The following is a 26359-nucleotide window of genomic DNA, read 5'->3' on the forward strand; positions in this document are numbered from 1 at the left end:
AACTTTGCCAACATTTAGAGGCCAAAGGCTTTTTTAACAGCCGCCAATTCGGGTTTAGGGCTGGCCATTCAACCGAAGACGCCCTTACTTCACTAAGTTTATTCGTAAACAGAATCCTAGATTCGGATGCTTTACCTGCAGCAGTGCTTCTAGATATTAAGAAAGCGTTTGATAGCATGCACCACAAAATATTACTAGGAGAGCTGGATCATATTAGAGTTCGTGGCCAAGTCCTAGATTGGTTTAAGTCTTACCTGGAAAATCGTCGAATTTACACAGGAAAGGACCATACAAATGATGTCGTAGTTAATTGCGGGGTGCCAGAGGGCTCTAAATAGGGACCGGTCTTGTTTCTTGTTCACGTAAATGATCTTCAGCAAGTACTGACTCCTGCAAGTCGTAGCCCTTATTGCTGCAAACTATGTCACCCACAAACGACGCCAGGGTCTATAGTAGAAGCCGAGGACGAACTAACGGCATTTGCAGATGATTCACTTATGGCAAGCTCAGAATGGAACATCAAGTCTCTCAAAACAAAGCTACAAGACATTCTTGAAGAAACATACCTCTGGATGGACGCAGATCGTCTAGTCATCAACATTGACAAATCGAGTGTTTAATTTTTTCACATATAGATTCACTGGCTTCTGATGTGATTGGTATTGAAACCTCTCGTGGACTTATCCAGAGACCAGAAAAAGGACACGTTTGATACCTATGGGTTTTAATTGACGAAAACCTCTCGTTCAGACACCACATAGCAAGTGTCGAGACGAAGCTTTCAAGGAACCTTGGAATCTTGAGAAAACTCAGTCACCATTTCCCTAAAAAAAATACTGATCCTGATTTACAATGCAGTTATCAAGCCTCACATTCAATATTGTTCTACGGTTTGGCAATCTAATTTCAAGACACATTTACAGAGACTAAACTCAGTTCACAATAAAGCACTTCAAATTTTAGGCCCAGCACCGAACAGACTATCAATGGCATCACTTTACAAACTATCTTGCACCGTTTTTTGTTTTAAATATTTTTCAGGAACACTCCCATCACCATTTAGAGGCTTATTAACACTAGCATCACAAATCCATAGTTTAAATACACGATCTTCATCATACATTTACACACCCCCGACACTGACAGCTAGGTCGAAATTTTCTCCTAGAATTGCGTGTGCTAGAGAGTGGAATGCACTTCCGCAAGAGCTGAGGTCATATAGGTCTCTCGGCTCCTTTAAAAAGAATGTGGAAAAATATCTAAAAGATTAAATATTTTTTTACTAGATTTATTTTATTATTATTATGTCTATAATTTTTCGATATTATTATTAATTATCATATTTTAGTTTGATACTTCAAGGGGTGTGAGCGGAGGAGAAGTTGTGTTAAATTTATTGTTATTTGATGACGGGTCGGGGTGGAAATTGGAGTGGATAGGAGGCCACGGTGTATTTAGAGTGTGCAATTATTACAGGCCCAAACGTGCATCAATGCACAAGGAATTAAGTTAAGTGTATTTTTATATATATTTTTTTGAATTAAAACCCATATTGAACTGAACTGAACTGAAGCGACGAAGTTTTAACATGAATTTTCCTATTGATTTTGCAAAAAGCGCACTCTAATAATAAAAATAATTTATTTGTACCCTCTTTACAAACATAAAATGCTGATAGAGGAGTAAAAAAAGGAAAAGGGAAAAAAATACACACAAAGACTAAGAAAATACAACATAGGATATAAAAGATTCAATGAAAACACCACTAATGAATAAAAATCTAATAACAATACAATACTATCGGATGCAATTAAGAGGAAAATTTACGATACATTCTCTACGCTATTCAAACCTTACCTTAGTTCTTCCATTTTCAACGAATCAAAAACTTTGTATTTCTAAACTATGTAAGTGTTCTTGATCCATAAGGGAAGGCAAAAAAAAACAATATCTAAAAAACTGCGTACGGATTACAAGGCGTCCAGTCTTATTAAAAAACTTCCAAACCGGCGCGATAAAAAATATATTGGGATCTTGTCAAACTGCCCGATTATTTTGGCAAGCATATCACAAGTCTTTCGAAATTTTTCCTTAATAGCTTGAATAATGAGAGTTCGCGTATTCTTTATAGACGCAGCAAAAGGTAGTCCCAGATAATTTAACGCATCCAAACATGCAATTGAGGATGACACGACTAAAAGAGACTCACCTACTCCAGAATTTGGATGAAATACCATAAATTCCGTTTAGAAACTTCTAAGGAAAGACCTATGTCTTAAAGACTAGATTAGACTACACTAACGGCAGATTGAAGTGAATCAAGATCTTTAGTTAGCAAAACAATATCATCAGCATAAGATAGATGCCTAATATCAATGAACCGATCAATCAGGAAAGGGGGAATATTTCTACTAGCTATACGGATAGCGTTAACAAATAAAGCTGGACTAATGACCGAACCTTGTTTGACCCATCTCTTTACTAGAATATGATCGGTAAGATGAATACCAGAACGCACCTTAACATGAGAATTTTGATACCAATGCCATAAGCAAGAGCAAATGAAAGGGTTGACGCCATTGCGAAGGAGAGCAAGGATAGCATAAGAATGAAGGCACTTAAAAAATTGACGACAATGGCAATGATGCCGAAATTCAAGTTCCACACTCGAGGGGTGGTAAGAGTGAATTGGATGCCTACCTTCATTCCCGGAATGAAAACATTTCAATCCTCCACTTAAAAGCTATTTAAAGGCTTATTAACAATTGTCAAATTTCACCATCCCCTGCTCCCCCCAAAAAAATGGTTTGGCTTATCCATAGTTGAAATGGTCTATGTAAAGATATTTAAACAACAATCAAGTATGTCGGCCAGCTGTGTCATATTGTGATTAATAACAAAAAGTAAAATTTTAAACAATTTTTTGGAAAACCTTTGAATTCTTTCAGGTGGGGGAAGGGAGAGGAGTGGTGTATTCTAATTAGACATAGTAAACATAGTAACATAGTAAACATAAGTAGTAAACAGAAAACATAGAAGTAAACATAGTAGACATAGTAAAGCATGTTCTATTAAGAACAAGTAATATACTTGAGGTAGGCTATGAGCAAAACTGAAAAAAATATATATATAATATATATAATCCTATATATATAATATTTATATATATAATATATATAATATTATATTATAAATATTATATAATATATATAAATATTATATATAATATATATAAATATTAATATATATAATACATTAAATATATATAAATATTATATAAATATTATATATATAAATATTATATATATTAATATATATAATATTTATATAATATATATATAAAATATATAAATCCAGAGTGAGAGAGCAGAGACCCCAAAATAAAGGTTACTTTAAAGCCCTTGTTTTGTCTGCAACAAAAAACAGACTTTGACACAAATTAGAAAGCCTACTTAAAAAAAATAAAAAATAAATAAAAAATGGGTCGGCAAGATTTGAATTTCAAGGGTAAAATCTAGAGTTATCTTCTTATTAATTTAAAATGCAAATAGTGAAAAATTCAAAACAGTCAAAATCGGTCAGTTTTGTCTATTAAGCAAGAAGAATACATATGCTTTTTTCATCAAGGAGGGAGGGGCTTCACCTTTAGGGGGGAGGGACTTGAATATTTCAAAGTCTGATTTGCAAGACTTGTTCCCGTCACAGCCAAATATTTTTAAAAACCGCTGTTTAACAGGGGATGTCATTTGAGATTTGAGGGGGGACGTTCCTTTTTGGATATTTTTAGCAAATAACATACCGATAAATATGTATTTTTAAGTAAAATTTCAGACTTCAGAGGTAAATCTTCTTGCTTAAACAGACTGCTTAAAAGAGTCAATATATATTTGCGGAAGGTAATTGTGCTTTTACTGTAATGGTATTATTGATTTCTTGGGCCACAATGACTTTCTATTTATTATTTATATGCAATGAGTATATCGAAAAAAGGGTAAAATTTTTAATAAGACAGCGAAGTTTGCAAAAAAAAACTAATATTTTTTGTTCAAACAATAATTAATGAGGCCAAAAAAATTTCGACTTCATACCCGGGAACCCGGAAGCAGATGACTCATTCAACGGAGAAAAAAAGGAAAAAATCTATCTAAAACAATTTAACATGTTTTTAAAAAAATGAGAAAAAACACAAATTATATGCAAAAAAAGGAAGAAAACAAAGAAACTCAGATTTATAAACCATAGTTGTTGTTTTTTAAACTAGTCCAATATAATAATTCATGCAAAACTATAGTTTACGAAATGCGAGTTTCCTTCATTTTTTTTTTTTCGTATAGCGTGTATGGTTTTCTTCTCGCATTTTTACGAAAATGTTAATTTGTTAATGCTGGTTCTTTCACTATCGTATTCCTCCTCGATTTATTATTGTTTTTATAAATTTTTTTTTTATTTTACTATCTTATTAAAAGTTGCAGCCATTTTTTTATATTTTATTTCATTTTAATTATAAATGGTGTCTATCTGAAACGCAACCTAAGTACGTAGTTACTTCTTCATGGTGTCTCTTTTGTTTCTTTGTTTCACAGTCTTGTTTTGCTTAACATTTATAGTCTTTTTATATATTTTGGTACATGTCTACCCCCTAGCGTAGTCTAAAGTAGTGTAATTTACTTAATTAACTCAAGTTTGCGTTAAATAAACTTTCTCCTGAAGCAAGTTTATCGGATCAACCTATTTTGCCCCCCCCCTAATTTTTTTTATCGGTTCAACCTATTTTGCCCCCCCCCCTAAAAAAATCCTCAATCCGCCCCTGGTCTAAATATAAATAACTTTTAAAGACAGTAACTATCTCTATATTTATAAAGCTAGGTGTGTTTATAGGCTATACAATCATGCGCTGAATTCGAGCCAATCAGACTGCGTTTTGAAGAATACATTCTGGAGAAAATTGTGAATAATTATGATAATTATATTGTGATGCACAATCATAAGCCTTGTCATCTAGGGGATGTGGTCCAAAAGCCGCACTCTTTTAAAAATATTAAATAACTTGAAGAGTTATTTAAAATACAATTTAATGCCAACATCGTGGGAACATAAAATAAGGGGAACACTCGTGGGAACATCTCAAAATAATAAATTAAATTAGCTATAGGAGTCAGACAAAGAATTCACGAAAAAGATTTTTAAAAATTTGCCAACAAACTGATGCCATTAAACATTGGATTTTCACGAGTTATATACTCGTAAGAATCCAATGTTTTATAGTTTGCAATTTGGCGATCAGTAAAACGCTGAGTAGTATGCAAACATTATTGTTGTTGTTGTTAATGATACAATTTAGGCACTGTGCCCATAAAAACCCCAAAAATTTTACATCGCGTGGAGTCTGAAACCAATAAAGTTATACAGGAAATTGGCCTTATAAGTTGAAAGAAAAATCCACTTGGGCCTAAATGAGGTAGGCCCAAGGGAACTGATATCAGGGCTGAAGGTTCGAGCTGCCCAAGGTAGCGAGGGAAGCGAGCAAAGAGAGGCAAAGTCAATGCTGCAAGGCCTCATCCACGAGGGGCAAATGGAATGAGTACCTTCGGATTAAAGCAAGGGCTAGTTACGGGGCCCGATCCCCTGTAAAGCAGCGTGAGAGCCCATGTGGCAGAGACGAGGGATCACATTCCCCCAAGGCTAAGTGAGGGTAGGGAAAGCAACGAAAGGCTGGCAGGCAGGATTTTTACTAGCCAGCAGGGCCAAAAAGTAGCCTTTTTTGTTAACCAATAATCACACTTCAAAAGCTGGAGGCTTCAGCGCAAGAGGCAAAGACACTAATTCCCCAGACACGAACTCTGTCCAAGTCACCAAAAATTAAGACTTTTATCCGATAGCAGGCTCGTCAATTCTATGAGAATTAGGGGGAAATCTCGAAAGTTCGAAGAAGAGGAAAGGAATTTACGCCTGTAAGACGGTATGTAGATGCAAGTATATACCAAGGTACTACTTTGCTGGGGCCCCCGTACCAAACAGTTTTTTCTGTTAATTTTTGCAGGTCATTACACTCTTTGCCAGGGAATAATGCAATCCGTGGTCATTCATCTGTAAGTTGTTTAGTATGTTTTTTTTTTTTAAACTTGGCTATTCGTTTCATGGGTTTCATTAATAGAACGAGTAATGTTCTTGAAAAGGGTAATTACTTCTTTAGTTTACGAGATTTGCGAATTTTTTGCGAAAAGGTATTAGCGTAAGGGTATTGCGATGCTTAAGAATGTCTCACGGGTAATTAAAGAATGGGGTGCTTACATCAGATACTTAATAGATTTGACGCTTACAAGTAACATTGCTAGAGTAAAATATATTTGGTGTTGGTGATATTATGACCCTCCAAGTCCCCTGGGGAAAGGGCTGCACAGTGTATCGGTATCGGACGTATTATTTTTGGGCGTATTGGTATCGCAGGTATCTATACAGATTTTTAGTAGCTCGTATAAAAGATATTACTCATATCTACGTTCTTCCTATAAATTCAACCATCAGCAACTTCAAAACGGCACTAAAAACGGCACTTTTGATGCAATGTCTCAAGTGGAAAAGCTGGGGCTAGTGGACTACCAGCACTTCCGGTTTTTCTGGTATGCGTAATTTCAAACTTCAATGTCTTTACCTCGCCGATGTGATCTGTATAATACATAAGTAACGTTTGAAAAATATTGTCAATTTAAAAAGAAATGGCTGAACAGTGTGCTGCGGGGGCGGGGGGGCAGAGCGGGGGGACGTGCCCGAGGGTTCAGTCACAGAAGCGCCCGGGGCCCGGGGGGGTTCGAGTCGCGACGGGGTCAGGTACACGAAGAGTCAGGATCCCGGGGGGGCTCCCTTTTTTTCGAAAATCTGGCTCCCTGTTTTCAAAATCACTTTTTCTTCCGAGGCTTGGAGCATTTGCATCAACAATACAAAGAATAAGCTCAGATACTTAATAGATTTGACGTTTACAAGAGACATTGCTAGAAAATATTCAATATCTTAATTGAAAAGTAACGATAGAATGACATTGTGACTTGACCTAGCTTTACCTCGCCGATGTGATCTGTCTAATGCATAAGTAACTTTTGAAAAATATTGTCAATTTAAAAAGAAATGGCTGAAAAGTGTTTTGAGGGGGATGGGTTGCATAGAGAGGTGACTTGCCCGAGGGTTCAGATAAAGAGGATACAGTGGCCCGGGGGGTTTCGGTTAGACACGGGTTCAGTTACAAGGGGATTCAGTTGCACGGGGGGTACACCTTTTTTTCAAAATTCGGGCTCCCTGTTTTCAAAATCCCTTTTTCTTCTGAGGCTTGGAGCATTTGTGTCAACAATACAAAGAATAAACTCAGATACTTAATAGATTTGACGTTTACAAGAGACATTGCTAGAAAGTATTCAATAGCTTAATTGAAAAGTAACGATAGAATGACATTGTGACTTGACCTAGCCTTACCTCGCCGATGTGATCTGTATAATACATAAGTAACGTTTGAAAAATATTGTCAATTTAAAAAGAAATGGCTGAACAGTGTTTTGGGGGGGATGAGGTGCATAGAGGAGTGACCTGCACGAGGGTTCAGTTAAAGGGGATACAGTTGCACGAGGGGGTTCGGTGATATACGGATTCAGTTACAATGGGATTCAGTTGCACGAGGGGTATCCCTTTTTTTTCGTAAATCGAGCTCCCTGTTTTCAAAATCCCTTTTTCTTCTGAGGCTTGGAGCATTTGTGTCAACAATACAAAGAATAAGCTCAGATACTTAATAGATTTGACGTTTACAAGAGACATTGCTAGAGAGTATTCAATAGCTTAATTGAAAAGTAACGATAGAATGACATTGTGACTTGACCTAGCTTTACCTCGCCGATGTGATCTGTATAATACATAAGTAACGTTTGAAAAATATTGTCAATTTAAAAAGAAATGGCTGAAAAGTGTTTTGTGGGGGATGGGTTGCATAGAGGGGTGACTTGCACGAGGGTTCAGTTAAAGGGGATACAGTTGCACGGGGGGTTTCGGTTATACACGGGTTCAGTTACAAGGGGATTCAGTTGCACGGGGGGTATCCCTTTTTTCGAAAATCGGGCTCCCTGTTTTCAAAATCCTTTTTCTTCTGAGGCTTGGAGCATTTGCATCAACAATACAAAGAATAAGCTCAGATACTTAATAGATTTGACGTTTACAAGAGACATTGCTAGAAAGTATTCAATAGCTTAATTGAAAAGTAACGATAGAATGACATTGTGACTTGACCTAGCTTTACCTCGCCGATGTGATCTGTATAATACAAAAGAAAACTTTGAAAAATATTGTCAATTTAAAAAGAAAGGCCTGAACAGTGTTTTGAGGGGGCGGGGGTGCCGCGCGGGGTGACGGGCCCGCAGGGACAGGGCCCGAGGCGCCCGGTGCCCGGGGGGGGTCGGGGAGCCCCGGGTTCAGGTACACGTGGAGTGACGTTCACGGAGTTTCTCCCTTTTTTTTTAAAATCGGTCTCCCTGTTTTCAAAATCACTTTTTCTTCTGAGGCTTGGAACATGTTTGTCAACAATAAAAAGAATAATCTCAGATACTTATTAGATTTGACGTTTACAAGAGACATTGCTAGAAAGTATTCAATAGCTTAATTGAAAAGTAACGATAGAATGACATTGTGACTTGACCTAGCTTTACCTCGCCGATGTGATCTGTATAATACATAAGTAACGTTTGAAAAATATTGTCAATTTAAAAAGAAATGGCTGAAAAGTGTTTTGGGGGGGATGGGTTGCATAGAGGGGTGACTTGCACGAGGGTTCAGTTAAAGGGGATACAGTTGCACGAGGGGTTTCGGTTATACACGGGTTCAGTTACAAGGGGATTCAGTTGCACGGGGGTATCCCTTTTTTCGAAAATCGGGCTCCCTGTTTTCAAAATCCCTTTTTCTTCTGAGGCTTGGAGCATTTGTGTCAACAATACAAAGAATAAGCTCAGATACTTAATAGATTTGACGTTTACAAGAGACATTGCTAGAGAGTATTCAATAGCTTAATTGAAAAGTAACGATAGAATGACATTGTGACTTAACCTAGCTTTACCTCGCCGATGTGATCTGTATAATACATAAGTAATGATTGAAAAATATTGTCAATTTAAAAAGAAATGGCTGAAAAATGTTTTGAGCGGTATGGGTTGCATAGTGGGGTGACTTGCACAAGGGTTCAGTTAAAGGGGATCCAGTTGCACGAGGGGTTTCGATTTTACACGGGTTCAGTTACAAGGGGATTCAGTTGCACGGGGGTATCCCTTTTTTCGAAAATCGGGCTCCCTGTTTTCAAAATCCCTTTTTCTTTTGAGGCTTGGAGTATTTGGTGGCTAGATATTAAACGTAATGAAATTTAGCACGGAGGTTCAGTTGTACAGGGTTTCAGTTATACAGGGGTTCAGTTACATGGGGGTTCTTTGTGTTAAAAAAGTAGTTTTTGTATCTTTTAAAAGAACTTTACGGGGATTGAGAGACTCAGATGCCTAATTCCGTGGGATTTTTCTTTACTTGATGGTCATTAAAAACGAAATTTTTGTGTTAAATAAGTAGTTTTTGTATCTTTTAAAATAACTTTACGGGGATTGAGAGACTCAGTTGCCTAATTCAGTGTGATTTTTCTTTACTTGATGGTCATTAAAAACGAAATTTTTGTGTTAAATAAGTAGTTTTTGTATCTTTTAAAAAAGCTTTACGGTGGTTGAGAGAATCAGATGCCTAATTCAGTGGGATTTTTCTTTACTTGATGGTAATTAAAAACTAAATTTTTGTTTTCATTTATTAGTTTTGTATCTTCTAATTGAGAGGGCAGGGTATAGATAGTCACAGTATTCTAAATATATTACTTTAGTCTTTAATTTATTTTCATTAAAATAGAAATTTGTTTCTTAAATAAGTAGTTTTTATATATTTTAAAAGAGCTTTAAGGGGTTTGAGAGACTCAGTTGCCTAATTCCGTGTGATTTTTCTTTACTTGTTGGTCATTAAAAACGAAATTTTTGTGTTAAATAAGTAGTTTTTGTATCTTTTAAAAGAGCTTTACGGGGATTGAGAGACTCAGTTGCCTAATTCCATGTGTTTTTTCTTTACTTGATGGTCATTAAAAAAGAATTTTTTTTGTTAAATAAGTAGTTTTTGTATCTTTTAAAAGAGCTTTACGGGGATTGAGAGACTCAGTTGCCTAATTCCGTGTGATTATTTATTACTTGTTTGTCATTAAAAAAGAAATTTTTGGGTTAAATAAGTAGTTTTTGTATATTTTAAAAGAGATTTAAGGTGATTGAGAGACTCATAAGCCAAATTAAGTGTTATATTTATTTACTTTTTGGTCATTAAAAAAGAAATTTTTATGTTAAATAAGTAGTTTTTGTATCTTTTAAAAGAGCTTTACGGGGATGGAGAGACTCAGTTGCCTGATTCTGTGTGATTTTTCTTTACTTGGTAGTCATTAAAAAATAATTTTTTGTTTTTATTATTTATTTTTGTATCTTTTCAAATAGCTTTACGTGGATTGAGAGAGTCAGTAGCATAATTCCGTGTGATTTTTTTTTACTTGATGGTCATTAAAAACGAAATGTTTGTGTTAATTAATTATTTTTTGTATATTTTAAAAGAGCATTACGGTGATAGAGAGACTCAGTCGCCTAATTCCGTGTGATTTTTCTTTACGTGACGGTCATTAAAAACGAAATTTTTGTGTTAAATAAGTAGTTTTTGTATCTTTTAAAAGAGCTTTACGGGGATTGAGAGACTCAGTTGCCTAATTCCGTGTGATTTTTCGTTACTTGGTGGTCATTAAAAAAGAAATTTTTGTGTTAAATAAGTAGTTTTTGTATCTTTTAAAAGAGCTTTACAGGGTTTGAGAGACTCAGTTGCCTAATTCCATGAGATTTTTCTTTACTTTATGGTCATTAAAAACGAAATTTTTGTGTTAAATAAGTAGTTTTTGTATCTTTTAAAAGAGCTTTACGGGGATTGAGAGACTCAGTTGCCTAATTAACTTACATACACACACACACACAAACTGACACAAACACACACACACACATAAACTTACACATGCACACTAAAACTTAGATGAACACAAAAACTTACATGCACACAAAAACTTACACACACACACACACACAAAAATTACACACACACACACACACACGAAAACTCACACACGCACACGCCAAAACTTACACACACACAAAAACTTACACACACACACACACACACATACACAAAAACTAACACAAGAGAACAAAAAAAACTCACACACACACTCGCAAAAAATTACACACACAAAAAAAATTACACACACACACACACACACACACACACACACACAAAAACTAAAACATAAACACAAAAACACACACACACACACTCACAAAAACTAACACACACACACACACACACACACACACACACACACACACACAAAAACTTACACACACACACACAAAAAACTTACACACACAAAAACTAAAACACACACAAACACACACACACACACATACACACACACACACACAAACACTGAAACACACACACACACACACTCACACACACACACAAAATCACAAACAAAACAAAAAAATCAAAAAAAAAATCATATCTATTAATAAATAACTATCAAGATTAGAAACTAACAAAATTACACACACACACAAAAACTTTCACACACGCACAAAAACTTACACACACACACAAAAACTCACACACACACACACACAAAAACTTACACACACTCCAAAACTTACACACACACACACACAAAAACTTACACACACACACACACACACACACACACACAAAAACTTACATAACCACACGAAAACTTACATTCACACAAAAACAGATACACACACACACTATAACTTACACACACAATAAAAAACTTACACACACAAAAGATAAGACAAACAAAAACTTACACACACACACACACACAAAAAAAAAAAAACACACACAAAAACTTACAAACACACAAAAAAAAACATAAACACACACACAATTACAAACACAAACACACACACACACACAAAAACTTGCACACACACGCAAAAAATTACACACACACAAAAACTAACACACACACACACAAACACACACAAAACACACACACACACACACACGAAAACTTACGCACACACACAAAACTTACACACACACACACGCCAAAACTTACACACACACAAAAACTTACACACACACACACACACACACACACACACACACACACACACACACACACACACACACACACACACACACACTTGACACGACACACAAACAGAGTCATAGTGAAAGAGATATCCAAAAGTTGGGGTTAATCTAGGTTCACTTAGAGTGGCGCGCCACTCTAAGTGAACCTAGATTAACCCCAACTTTGTGGATATCTCTCTCACTATGACTCTGTTTGTGTGTCGTGTCATGTGTGTGTTTGTGTGTGTGTGTGCGTGTGTGTTGTTTTTTTTTTGTGTGTATGTCAGCTTGGTTTTTTATGTTTGTGCGTGTGTGTGTGTGTAAGTTTTTGTGTGTGTGCGTAATTGTTCGTGTGTGTGTGTGTAATTTTTTGTGTGTGTGTGTGTGTGTGTGTGAGTGTGTTTGTGTGTGAATTTTTGTTCTTGTTTGTTTAAGTTTTTGTGTGTGTGTGTGTAAGTTTTTGTGTGTGTTAGTTTTTGTGTGTGTGTGTGTAAGTTTTCGTGTGTGTGTGTGTAAGTTTTTGTGTGTGTGTGTAAGTTTTGTGTGTGTGTGTGTGTAAGTTTTTGTGTCTAAGCTTTTGTGTGTGTAAGTTTTGACGTGTGTGTGTAAGTTATCGTGTGTGTGTGTATAAGTTTTTGTGTGCATGTAAGTTTTCGTGTGCTTGTGTAATTTTTTGTGTGTGTGTGTGTGTGTGTGTGTGTGTGTGTAAGTTTTTGTGTGTGTGTGTGTAAGTTTTGTCGTGTGTGTAAGTTTTCGTGTGTGTGTGTAAGTTTTTGTGTGTGTGTGTAAGTTTTTGTGCGTGTGTGTAAGTTTTTGTGTGTGTGTGTAAGTTTTTTTGTGTTTAATATAGTGCGGGTTGATATTAGTTTTGTTTGTGTTTTTGTATGTTTGTGTGTGTGTGTGTGTGTGTGTGTGTGTGTGTGTAAGTTTTTGTGTGTGTGTTTTTTTTTTGTTTTTTTTTTTTTTTGTTTTTGTTTGTGTTTTTGTGTGTGTGTGTGTGTGTGTGTGTGTTTTTGTGTGTGTGTGTGTGTGATTTTTTGTGTTAATTTATAAGTTTTTGTGTGTGTGTTTGTGTGTGTGTGTGTGTGTAAGTTTTTGTGTGTGTGTAAGTTTTGGCGTGTGTGTGTGTGAGTTTTTTGTGTTCATGTGTAAGTTTTTGTGTATGTGTGTGTGTGTGTGTGTAAGTTTTTGTGTGTGTGTAAGTTTTGGCGTGTGCGTGTGAGTTTTCGTGTGCGTGTGTTTGTTTATGTTTTGTGTGTGTGTGTGTGTGTTTGTTTTTGTGTGCATGTTATTTTTTGTGGGCTTTTTATTTTTCGTGTGCTTGTGTAAGTTTTTGTGTGTGTGTGTTTGTGTAAGTTTTCGTGTGTGTGTGTATGTAAGTTAATTAGGCAACTGAGTCTCTCAATCCCCGTAAAGCTCTTTTAAAAGATACAAAAACTACTTATTTAACTCAAAAATTTCGTTTTTAATTACCATCAAGTAAAGAAAAAACCCATGGAATTAGGCAACTGAGTCCCTCAAACCCTGTAAAGCTCTTTTAAAAGATACAAAAACTACTTATTTAACACAAAAATTTCGTTTTTAATGACCATCAAGTAAAGAAAAATCACACGGAATTAGGCAACTGAGTCTCTCACTCACCGTAAAGCTCTTTTAAAAGATACAAAAACTACTTATTTAACACAAAAATTTCGTTTTTAATGACCAACAAGTAAAGAAAAATCACACGGAATTAGGCTACTGAGTCTCTCAATCCCAGTAAAGCTCTTTTAAAAGATACAAAAACTACTTATTTAACACAAAAATTTCTTTTTTAATGACCATCAACTAATGAAAAATCACACTGAATTATGCAACTGACTCTCTCAATCCCCGTAAAGATCTTTGAAAATATACAAAAACTAATAATTTAAAAAAAAAATTTAGTTTTTAATGACTACCAAGTAAAGAAAAATCACACAGAATTAGGCAACTGAGTCTCTCCATCCCCGTAAAGCTCTTTTAAAAGATACAAAAACTACTTATTTAACACAAAAATTTCGTTTTTAATGACCACCAAGTAAAGAAAAATCACACGGAATTAGGCAGGTGAGTCACTCAATCCCCGTAAAGCTCTTTTAAAAGATAGAAAAAATACTTAATTAACCCTATACTTTCTATTTTTTTGACAAGCAATTAAGGAATATCACACGGAATTAGGCAACTGAGTCTCTCCATCCCCGTAAAGCTCTTTTAAAAGATATAAAAACTACTTATTTAACACACAAATTTCGTTTTTTTAATGACCATCATGTAAAAAAAAAACACATGGACTTAGGCAACTGAGACTCTCAAACCCTGTAAAGCTCTTTTAAAAGATACAAAAACTACTTATTTAACACAAAAAGTTCGTTTTTAATGACCAAAATGTAAAGAAAAATCACACGGAATTAGGCAACTGAGTCTCTCAATCCCCGTAAAGCTCTTTTAAAATATAAAAAAACTAATTATTTAACACCAAATTTAGTTTTTAATTACAATCAAGTAAAGAAAAAGCCCATGTAATTAGGCGAGTGATTCCCTCAATCTCATTAAAGCTCTTTTAAAAGATACAAAAACTACTTATTTAAGACAAAAATTTCGTTTTTAATGAACATCAAGTAAAGAACAATCACACGGACTTAGGAAACTGAGTCACTCACTCAACGTCATGATCTATTAAAAGATACAAAAACAACTTATTTAAAAAAAAAATTTATTTTTTAATGACCATCAACTAAAGAAAAATCACACGGAATTAGGCAACTGAGTCTCTCAATCCCCGTAAAGCTCTTTTAAAAGATACAAAATCTACTTATTTAACAAAAAAATTTCGTTTTTAATGACCATCAAGTAAAGAAAAATCACTCGGAATTATGCAACTGATTCTCTCAATCCCCGTAAAGTTCTTTTAAAATATACAAAAACTAATTATTTAACACAAAAATTACGTTTTTTAATGACCATCAAGTAAAAAAAAATCACACAGAATTAGGCAACTGAGTCTCTCAACCTCCGTAAAGCTCTTTTAAAAGATACAAAAACTACTTATTTAACACAAAGATTTCGTTTTTAATGACCATCAAGTAAAGAAAAATCACACTGAATTAGGCACCTGAGTCTCTCAATCCCCGTAAAGTTCTTTTAAAAGATACAAAAACTACTTTTTTAACACAAAGAACCCCCATGTAGCTGAACCCCTGTATAACTGAAACCCTGTACAACTGAACCTCCGTGCTAAATTTCATTACGTTTAATATCTAGCCACCAAATGCTCCAAGCCTCAAAAGAAAAAGGGATTTTGAAAACAGGGAGCCTGATTTTCGAAAAAAAGGGATACCCCCCGTGCAACTGAATCCCCTTGTAACTGAACCCGTGTACAACCGAAACCCCCCGTGCAACTGTATCCCCTTTAACTGAACCCTCGTGCAAGTCACCCCTCTATGCAACCCATCCCCCTCAGAACACTTTTCAGCCATTTCTTTTTAAATTGACAATATTTTTCAAACGTTACTTATGTATTATACAGATCACATCGGCAAGGTAAAGCTAGGTCAAGTCACAATGTCATTCTATCGTTACTTTTCAATTAAGCTATTGAATATTCTCTAGCAATGTCTCTTGTAAACGTCAAATCTATTAAGTATCTGAGTTTATTATTTTTATTGTTGACCCAAATACTCCAAGCCTCAGAAGAAAGAGGAGTTTTGAAAACAGTGAGCCAGATTTCCAAAAAAAAGGGATACCCCTCGTGAACATGACTCCCCGTTTAACTGAATCCCTATCTAACCGAAACCCCTCGTGCACCTGTCTCCCCTGTAACTGAACCCACGTTCAAGTCACTCCTCTAGGTAACCCATCCCTCTCAAAACACTTTTCAGCCATTTCTTTTTAAATTGACAATATTTTTCAAACATTACTTATGTATTATACAGATCACATCGGCGAGGTAAAGCTAGCTCAAGTCACAATGTCATTCTATCGTTACTTTTAAATTAAGCTATTGAATACTATCTAGCAATGTCTCTTGTAATCGTCAAATCTATTAAGTATCTGAGCTTATTCTTTGTATTGTTGACACAAATGCTCCAAGCCTCAGAAGAAAAAGGGATTTTGAAAACAGGGAGCCCGATTTTCGAAAAAAAGGGATACCCCCCGTGCCACTGAATCCCCTTGTACCTGACCCCGTGTCTAACCGAAACCCCCGTGCAACTGTATCCCCTTTAACTGAACCCTCGTGCAAGTCACCCCTCTATGCAACCCATCCCCCTCAAAACACTTTTCAGCAATTTCTTTTTAAATTGACAATATTTTTCAAACGTTACTTATGTATTATACAGATCACATCGGCGAGGTAAAGCTAGGTCAAGTCACAATGTCATTCTATCGTTACTTTTCAATTAAGCTATTGAATACTCTCTAGCAATGTCTCTTGTAAACGTCAAATCTATTAAGTATCTGAGCTAATTCTTTGTATTGTTGACACAAATGCTCCAAGCCTCAGAAGAAAAAGGGATTTTGAAAACAGGGAGCTCGATTTTCGAAAAAAAGGGATACCCCCCGTGCAACTGAATCCCCTTGTAACTGAACCCGTGTATAACCGAAACCCCTCGTGCAACTGTATCCCCTTTAACTGAACCCTCGTGCAAGTCACTCCTCTATGCAACCCATCCCCCTCAAAACACTTTTCAGCCATTTCTTTTTAAATTGACAATATTTTTCAAACGTTACTTTTGTATTATTCAGATCACATCGGCGAGGTAAAGCTAGGTCAAGTCACAATGTCATTCTATCGTTACTTTTCAATTAAGCTATTGAATACTTTCTAGCAATGTCTCTTGTAAACGTCAAATCTATTAAGTATCTGAGCTTATTCTTTGTATTGTTGACACAAATGCTCCAAGCCTCAAAAGAAAGAGGTATTTTGAAAACAGGGAGCACGATTTCCAAAAAAAAGGGATCCCCCCCGGGACCCTGTCTCACCGGAGCAGTGAACTCGGGGCGCTTCAAACGCCTCCGGGTACCGGGCGCTTCGGGATCTGTACCCGCGGGCACGTCCCCCCGCGCTGCAACCCAGCCCCCTCAGAACACTTTTCAGACCTTTCTTTTTAAATTGACAATATTTTTCAAAGGTTACTTATGTATTATACAGATCACATCGGCGAGGTAAAGCTAGGTCAAGTCACAATGTCATTCTATCGTTACTTTTCAATTAAGCTATTGAATACTTTCTAGCAATGTCTCTTGTAAACGTCAAATCTATTAAGTATCTGAGCTTATTCTTTGTATTGTTGACGCAAATGCTCCAAGCCTCGGAAGAAAAAGGGATTTTGAAAACAGGGAGCCCGAATTTCGAAAAAAAGGGATACCCCCCGGGCACCTGACTCCTCTTGTAACTGACCCCGGGGCTAGTCGCCATCCCCCGGGCCCCGGGATCCCCGGTCCCTGCACCCTCGGGCTCGTCACCCCTCTATGCAACCTATCCCCCTCAAAACACTTTTCAGCCATTTCTTTTTAAATTGACAATATTTTTCAAACGTTACTTATGTATTATACAGATCACATCGGCGAGGTAAAGCTAGGTCAAGTCACAATGTCATTCTATCGTTACTTTTCAATTAAGCTATTGAATACTCTCTAGCAATGTCTCTTGTAAACGTCAAATCTATTAAGTATCTGAGCTTATTCTTTGTATTGTTGACACAAATGCTCCAAGCCTCAGAAGAAAAAGAGATTTTGAAAACAGGGAGCCCGATTTTCGAAAAAAAAGGGATACCCCCCGTGCAACTGAATCCCCTTGTAACTGAATCCGTATATAACCGAAACCCCTCGTGCAACTGTATCCCCTTTAACTGAACCCTCGTGCAGGTCACTCCTCTATGCACCCCATCCCCCCCAAAACACTTTTCAGCCATTTCTTTTTAAATTGACAATATTTTTCAAACGTTACTTATGTATTATACAGATCACATCGGCGAGGTAAAGCTAGGTTAAGTCACAATGTCATTCTATCGTCACTTTTCAATTAAGCTATTGAATACTTTCTAGCAATGTCTCTTGTAAACGTCAAATCTATTAAGTATTTGAGCTTATTCTTTGTATTGTTGACACAAATTCTCCAAGACTCAGAATAAAAAGGGATTATGAAAAAAGGGGGCCATATTTCCGAAAAAAAGGGGTACCCCCCGGGCAACTGACTACCCGTGTAACTGAAACCGTGTATAACCGAAACCCCCCGTGCAACTGTATCCCCTTTAACTGAACCATCGTGCAAGTCACCCCTCTATGCAACCCATCCCCCTCAAAACACTTTTCAGCCATTTCTTTTTAAATTGACAATATTTTTCAAAAGTTACTTCTGCATTATAAAGATCACATCGGATAGGTAAAGCTAGGTCAAGTCACAATGTCTTTCTATCGTTACTTTTCAATTAATCTATTTAATACTTTCTAGCAATTTCTCTTGTAAACGTCAAATCTATTAAGTATCTGAGCTTATTCTTTGTATTGTTGATGCAAATGCTCCAAGCCTCAGAAGAAAAAGGGATTTTGAAAACAGGGAGCCCGATTTTCGAAAAAAAGGGATACCCCCCGTGCAAATGAATCCCCTTGTACCTGAACCCGTGTATAACCGAAACCACCCGTGCAACTGTATACCCTTTAACTGAACCATCGTGCAAGTCACCCCTCTATGCAACCCATCCCCCTCAAAACACTTTTCAGCCATTTCTTTTTAAATTGACAATATTTTTCAAACATTACTTATGTATTATACAGATCACATCGGCGAGGTAAAGACATTGAACTTTGAAATTACGCATACCAGAAAAACCGGAAGTGCTGGTAGTCCACTAGCCCCAGCTTTTCCACTTGAGACATTGCATCAAAAGTGCCGTTTTTAGTGCCGTGTTGAAGTTGCTGATGGTTGAATTTATAGGAAGAACGTAGATATGAGTAATATCTTTTATACGAGCTACTAAAAATCTGTATAGATACCTGCGATACCAATACGCCCAAAAATAATACGTCCGATACCGATACACTGTGCAGCCCTTTCCCCAGGGGACTTGGAGGGTCATAATATCACCAACACCAAATATATTTTACTCTAGCAATGTTACTTGTAAGCGTCAAATCTATTAAGTATCTGATGTAAGCACCTCATTCTTTAATTACCCGTGAGATATTCTTAACCATCGCAATACCCTTACGCTAATAACTTTTCGCAAAAAATTCGCAAATCTCGTAAACTAAAGAAGTAATTACCCTTTTCAAGAACATTACTCGTTCTATTAATGAAACCCATGAAACGAATAGCCAAGTTTAAAAAAAAAAACCTACTAATCAACTTACAGATGAATGACCACGGATTGCGTTATTCTCTGGCAAAGAGTGTAATGACCTGCAAAAATTAACAGAAAAAACTGTTTGGTACGGGGGCCCCAGCAAAGTAGTACCTTGGTATATACTGATGCAAAGGGCCCAAATTTTTCAAAATATGTACGCCTACAGTTCTGTAGGTCAAATGTTAAAATGATACTATCATATGTCTTAAGATAAAACCAACACAACAATTATTATTAATAATACCTTGAAAGCTGGATGATTCGACGCAACAGGGGAAGACACTAATTCTCCTTTGAAATAGCTCTGCCCAAGTCGCCAAAAATCAGGAAACGTTGCCGACAGGACGTCTGTCAACTCTTCCAAAAATACTAAGCGAGGAACTTCATTTCTTTGCTGAAAAGATAAAATAATTTAAAAATAACATAACTAACAAAATAGTCTAAATAATAACAATAGATAAAAAACAAAATAAACAAATAAATAAAAAATGAGATATAATTAAGGTGATGGCATAATTGATGAGTTAAGGTGATGATATATTGAAAATATAATTAGATGATGATGCCAAAATATGCTATCATTTCTCTGCTGAAAAGATAAAAATAATCAAAAAATTAATAAAATAATAATGAAAAGAAAAATACAAATGCTCTAATTATCTGACTATGTTTAAAAGCGTTTAAAACTTCTGGAAGTGTTTAAAATGTGAGTTGTATTAATTTGTCTGTTTTTTTTTTTTTTTTTTTTGTTCTTTTTTTTTCTTGATGTGTTGGTAGTCGTTTAGTTTAGATGGGTTAATTAAAAGATTGTTTCTTTTTAGTTAAATTTTTTTCCGTTGAAAAAGGCTCCCGGACGTGAAAACGTGACGTGACGTGACGTGACGTGAGTCAAAATATTCGGATTTTTTTATTATTTAAGTTTTTCATCTTTTGTTTTGTTCCACTACACTATTTAAATTAAACCAGTTTTCTCTCTCTTAATTTTTGTACAAGGTGATGAATAGGATAAAGTGACAACATCCATAATTTTACAGTAGAACAATAAAAGGAAAAATTAAGTCAAGACTTTTTACTGTTTTCAATCTTCAACTGCTTGAATAAACTTTTTTCAAAGCACTTCAGATTCACGATTCTGAAAATTTATGTAAGAATGAACACTGTAATTCATGCTAATTTTGTGTCACCAATACCCCTACACGCATTATCTGGGAGATTGGTAAACACTTTCTGCATTTTATGACTGCCTTTTATGCAGTCATAATGACTGCATTTTATGACTGCGAAGATTTAAGGGAAGAAGTTTTCGGGGAAGGCTTTATGGCAAAATAATAGGATGAGAACAATAACAATGCGAACTCTGTTACAGAATTTTGGGGAATTCGACATCTGGAAAAATTCCTGATATTAGGGCCATAGAAAGTTGTTTTTTTGTTGGTTTATGATGGATTGTGTTTACGTATTTGTGTCTTTGATATTAATTGCTGTTGCTGGTTGGTAGGTGCCTTATTCAACTTGTCACGACCCTTTTTGGCCTTCGTACAGATAAATTATCAATAGGCTATCATTGTTATTCTAAAGACGCGTAAACGTTTTTCTATTCTTAAGTTTGCACCGCCAGGAATATTTCCGAACTGAATTTGCCGCTAGTTTTCTTCATCGTTCCATCATGAGGTTGCAAATGCCTGTCGAATCTTCTGTTGAAGAACAGAGAAATGCTTAGGAAAAATGTCCCCAGGAAGATCGTTCTAAATCGACGTCCACCGTCGAACGAAACTGTTCATCAGCTGCGTACCTTTCAGTCTGTCTTGTCGGTTTTACAACAGGAGTCACAATACGAGAAAGCTCTACAGAAGAAGGCGAATTTATATAGGCCTACTTGCGAAAAACATCCATCGACGCTACGTCGAACCTTTCACCAAGAGACTGGAGAAAGCCATGAGTAACGAATGAAGCTTGTACCTTAATTTTCTAGCAATCCCTAAGTTTTCTGTTAAACTTAGTAACACTGAATTTCTTTAGTGAGAAAAAGTGGAACAGATTTTTGCAATTGAGAAAACTGAGGTCCTCAATTTTGTTAAAAACTGAGGTCCTGCATTTTAGGACCTCAGTTTTGTAAAAAACTGAGGTCCTCAAATGCACTGAAAACCCAATAAGATCCTAAAAATGTACTAAATAAAGGCAACCAGCGTCATTTGTTTTAGGAGATAAGATATGAAAAAACAATGAGTAAATTCATCAATAAATAATCATAGCACTTAAAATACAAGTACCCCAATACAGAGCATGTCAATCCTAGGGTTGGGGATAAAAACTTAAACGAATTTAACCCTAAAAAAAACTACCACGGCCAAATAGAATAGCATGGACAAAATCCTATTGAATTCCATGATGTGTTTACCACCGAACCCCCTATCCCAAGACTGGTCCTGATGATTGCCTCTCCCAAGATTGGTATTGATGATTGCCGCCTCCCAAGGGTCGAACATGGGTACACCTATGTTTTCCACTAAGTATATTTTTCCCACCAGCCCTGTCTTTTAATCGATGCACCCTGCATTTACAACTTTTGCCAGAGCCAAATCATAGTAAAAAAAAGTTGATAAAACGTCAATACTTATAGATGACTAGGGTTATTTCTTGATTTTAACATCACAAGTGGATTACAGAAGCAGAAGATTAAAATGGCAAGAAATTCATTTGAAAAGCATGTGCCAACACTACTTTGTTCCCAACTATAGCACTGTGTCTTTGATTCTTGTTACAGACATAAAAAACTGTTATTTCAATTTTTCGTCATTTATAATTTCAAAAACTGTACCTTAAATATTGACAAATTTAAACAAATAAAAATATAGAAAAATGGGCATAATATTTTAAATAAGACACCGGATAAGAAAACTTTTAATATTAAAAAATCTGGATATTTTGACTTGGCACCCAGAAGCCTCTATCAACGGTTGAAAACATACAAAGACTGCCCAAATAAAAAAATGTGAGAAAAATTGAAAATGACTTTTTTAGAAAATTTTGTAGGATTTAAAGAGATAGGAGTAAATGGGGATAATTAATTTTTAGGGTAATGATGGGAAATTGACATTTGAGAGAAATAAGAAGTGAGAGTCAAAATAATTATGGTGAGAATTTGCGTTGAGTTCGGAAAGATGGATAAAAGATGACAAAAAAGGAAGGCATTAAAGAAAATATGGAAACTGACAAGGATTTTATTAAAATTATTTTCTAACAAAGGACACTTATGTAAAAAAAAAATGACGAAAAGGAGGTGGCAGTTTTAGAAGGAACCTTGCAACGCGTGATCTCTCTGCCATGTAACACTCCCTTTTGGAGACAAGAAGTAGTTGGCAAGTATTGTCTTGAAGCATTATTACTTGATGTGCGACCTACATCCTGGAATGAGGCATTTGAAATAGAAGCTGCAGTCTCCAATGTAGTGTTTGGGGTACCACGTAAAGAAACAATGTAACTGTGAAGGCAAAGTGCACATTCAACGATTGTCACCAACTTATCATGCTGCATGATTATTCCTGAACTAAATCGTCTGACCCTTAGCACAAAAATGCCGAAAGTGTTCTCAATTAACCTGCGAACTGAGGAAACTCTATAATTGTATATCTTTTGGAGTTCAGCAAGGTTTCTACCAGGAAAGGACCTTATTATGCAGTATTTGAGCGAAAAGGTTTCGTCCCCTAAGAAAAAATGCGGGAAAAGGTGTTAGGTCCAGGGATTTCTTGAGTGGTGGAAGCCTGGTGTCTCCAATATCGATATGCTTCCCAAATAACGATCGAAAAAAGACACCACCATCACTCTCAGATCCGTAGGCACCAACATCATAAAACAAAATTTTGGTTCGCATCACAAGTTGCAGGTAAAATAACACTAAAATAGTTCTTATAGTTATAAAAGTGTGAACCAGAATTGTATGAGCATTGAAGCCTGATGTCCTTACCATCTAAAGCACATATCCAATTTGGCATTTTCCAACGGCTAAAGATCTGCGTTGCGGTAACTTTTAAGTCTTCCCCAGATGAAGTAGCAAGAAAATTGGGAGAAAGAATGACAAAAATGGCCGTGCAGTCCCTTTTGTTTTGTTCCCAACTGTTTTCTGTTGCTAAATAACGCAACATCAAGGCTAGGCGAGTCTCAGGGGATATAAATTTTCTATAATTTGTATTTTTCTTTGTTACTCTTTCTCGCACTTTACTTAGAAAATCAGAAAATTCATTTCTAGTAAAGCGTATAAAATTCATGAATTTTTCATAACCGTCAGTCAAGAGAAGCTCGTTAAGCAAGTTTAACTACCCTACTTTCTCTCTTTTATTGTTTTCTAGCACCAAACGTAGCCACTGCTTCCTTTTCTTTCGTTACTTAGAGCCATTGGCATTGTCATTTTGCTCGGAAGCAAGTAGTGCTAACGCAAACACTAAAATATCGCATCGGAATTGAAAAGAACATTAAAAAGAAGAAGCCGTAAACGTAAACCGTAAGCGTAATTCTTACGTTTTGATCTAAAAAGCCATTATCATCAAGTAAATGGGTGAGTCAAGTTAATGGCAAAATTGCGAAAATGTGCTATACTTCCTAAAATCTATCAGTTCAATATAAGGTTTCCTTGATTTAAAACTTTCAAAAATGGATATGAATACACCCTCTAAATCTGCAAATAGGACAGAAATGGAATCAATGAAAAACAAAAAATCATTGAAAACAAGAGATACTCTAAATTAGAAATACTGTCGGTATTTCAAATGCAAAGGAAAATTTCCAGGGGATCTTCCATAGAGGATAATTTCCGCAGGGGTTGTCCGCCGAGTTTTTTCATTGGACAACATTGGACAATACCCTTTTTGTTATTTTTATTTTAAAAATGAAAAAAACAACCCAAAGCTCACTTTTTGGGTGGCATGTGTCACTTTAAGATTACCTTACAAATTTAAATTTGTAAAGAGCAATTAAATATAAAAATTAGTTTATAAATGAGCCCATAATTAGCTCTCTGTGATGTCCATGTGTCCAGCCCAGCCTTTCCATTCCAAAAATGTCACCCAAATTCTGCTTTTAGTGTACCATGTGGCACTTTATGACGGGCTTATCGAACCTGGGCATTTAAAAACGAGAATACATGAGATATATCTTTTTTGAATCCTTAAACAGCTCCCTATGATGTTCCATTGCCTCAATAGTAACAAAGAAAAATAAGAGGACATATCACCACTGCTCATGTAAACAAGTGATTTTATCTTGTTGCTCAATGAGGGGAGTTGCAATTTTCCTATATAAGGTTTCAATAATGGTAATCAAAAGGGTGAACTTTTTGATTTGCTAAGACGTTATTTTCAAATCACATGCAACTGAATGACGCGATGCACGGGGCTGTTAAAATAGTGCGTAGCTCAAATGTGAGATTTTGTCTCCTATGAGGGGCGCGGGAGTTGAAGGAAGTGGAAGGGGGATACTCACTTTAATTTTAACGGTAAAGCTGGCAAAGAATCCGAGCTTATTAAACCCACCATCACCCACCCAAAGTGTTTACAGTGCACTACTGTCGTCTGCACCAACTCATTGCTGACAGCCTAAGTAATAGCTGAGTTTACTACTTAATTTGTTTGTTTCATGTGTGTGCATTGTTTATTTATGCATTCTATAATGTTTTTGAATTTAACCAAGTATTGTTTTTGCTAAATAGTAACTTTTCTTCGTTATTGCTTGAAGAACAATATCCTATTGAAGACTTAGGGAAGAAACGGGCTATCTTTACTTCTTAAGCGGTTGGTACACCCCCCCCCCTTAGGTGGAAGAGTGCACATGTGGTCCAAGGATCGGGACCGCTGGGCTGCTATACATTCTGTAAATTATTAATTCAGAATAAGCGCGTCCTTAGGCTCAGCGATGTAAGATGGCCAAAATTTTCGGTTCCTTAACAAGCTCCGTAAAAAACAGCTTAGTCTATCTCTCAACTTTGATGTGTTTTGCAACATTATTAGAAATAAAATTTGTATTAATTATAATTGGTTCTAACAGGCTAATAAAACCAATTAAGGGCACAGCTCCTTACTTTCTTTCTTTGGTTCAGAACTAACTTTATAAAGCAAAGGAAAGTGGAACAAGAAGAAAAAGGTATTGAAAAGGAATTTGATTCCCATCTACATCTACATCTTATAGTAACACAAGAACAGAAAGTGAAGACAATCTTAACAGTGAAAGCAGTTCAGCTTTGAGCAAATTAATTAACGATTCCAATTAGCGAGATCCAATTAATGGTCCAACCTCAGTTTTGTCTCATATTTGTGATGGCCCCTTTCAACAAAGAAACTTGATTTTCCCTTAGACTAACGGGAAAAAATTCTGAACAGAATCCTCAGAAATCTTCAAAACACATGTAGGCTTATGTTTTTCACAAGTTTTCTAAAACCCTTTCCCCACAGGAGGTTTTAGAGGAAAGGGGTTGAGGGGGCACTCGCCTCGAGAGCAGAAATTTTAGGGGCGCAAATTTGAAATAAAATAACCTAGCATTTATAATCATTTTGTGGTTTTTAAAATTTCACCTTTATCAAAATAAAGTAGAGGTTGTAGTTGGCTTTAAGTTACTTACTTACTGTAATACTTATATAATAATATTTAATACTTGCTGTAAACATAAGCAAATTGTAGAGGCCAGAAACGCCACTGCTTTTCACTGAAGGATAGCCCATGCTCATTGGCTATCCGGAGGTCGACCCCCTCTTCCCCCACCCCCATAAAAATGTTGGAGCTAC

At 36.0% G+C, this 26359-nt stretch overlaps 1 protein-coding gene across 1 annotated transcript in view; it reads right to left on the bottom strand.

The window, feature by feature from the left end:
* The window catches only part of Sec5 (exocyst complex component secretory 5), a 142848-nt gene that overhangs the window by 71213 nt on the left and 45276 nt on the right, over positions 1-26359 (bottom strand). Inside the window, exon 4 of the mRNA XM_089097972.1 lies at positions 19834-19983. Coding sequence (XP_088954098.1) covers positions 19834-19983 — 150 coding nt within the window. The remainder of the gene's footprint in view (positions 1-19833; positions 19984-26359) is intronic.

The sequence above is a fragment of the Artemia sp. Qi Xiang Cuo genome, chromosome 12 (genome assembly GCF_049724085.1).
Source record: "Artemia sp. Qi Xiang Cuo chromosome 12, ASM4972408v1, whole genome shotgun sequence".
Taxonomy (NCBI): domain Eukaryota; kingdom Metazoa; phylum Arthropoda; class Branchiopoda; order Anostraca; family Artemiidae; genus Artemia; species Artemia sp. Qi Xiang Cuo.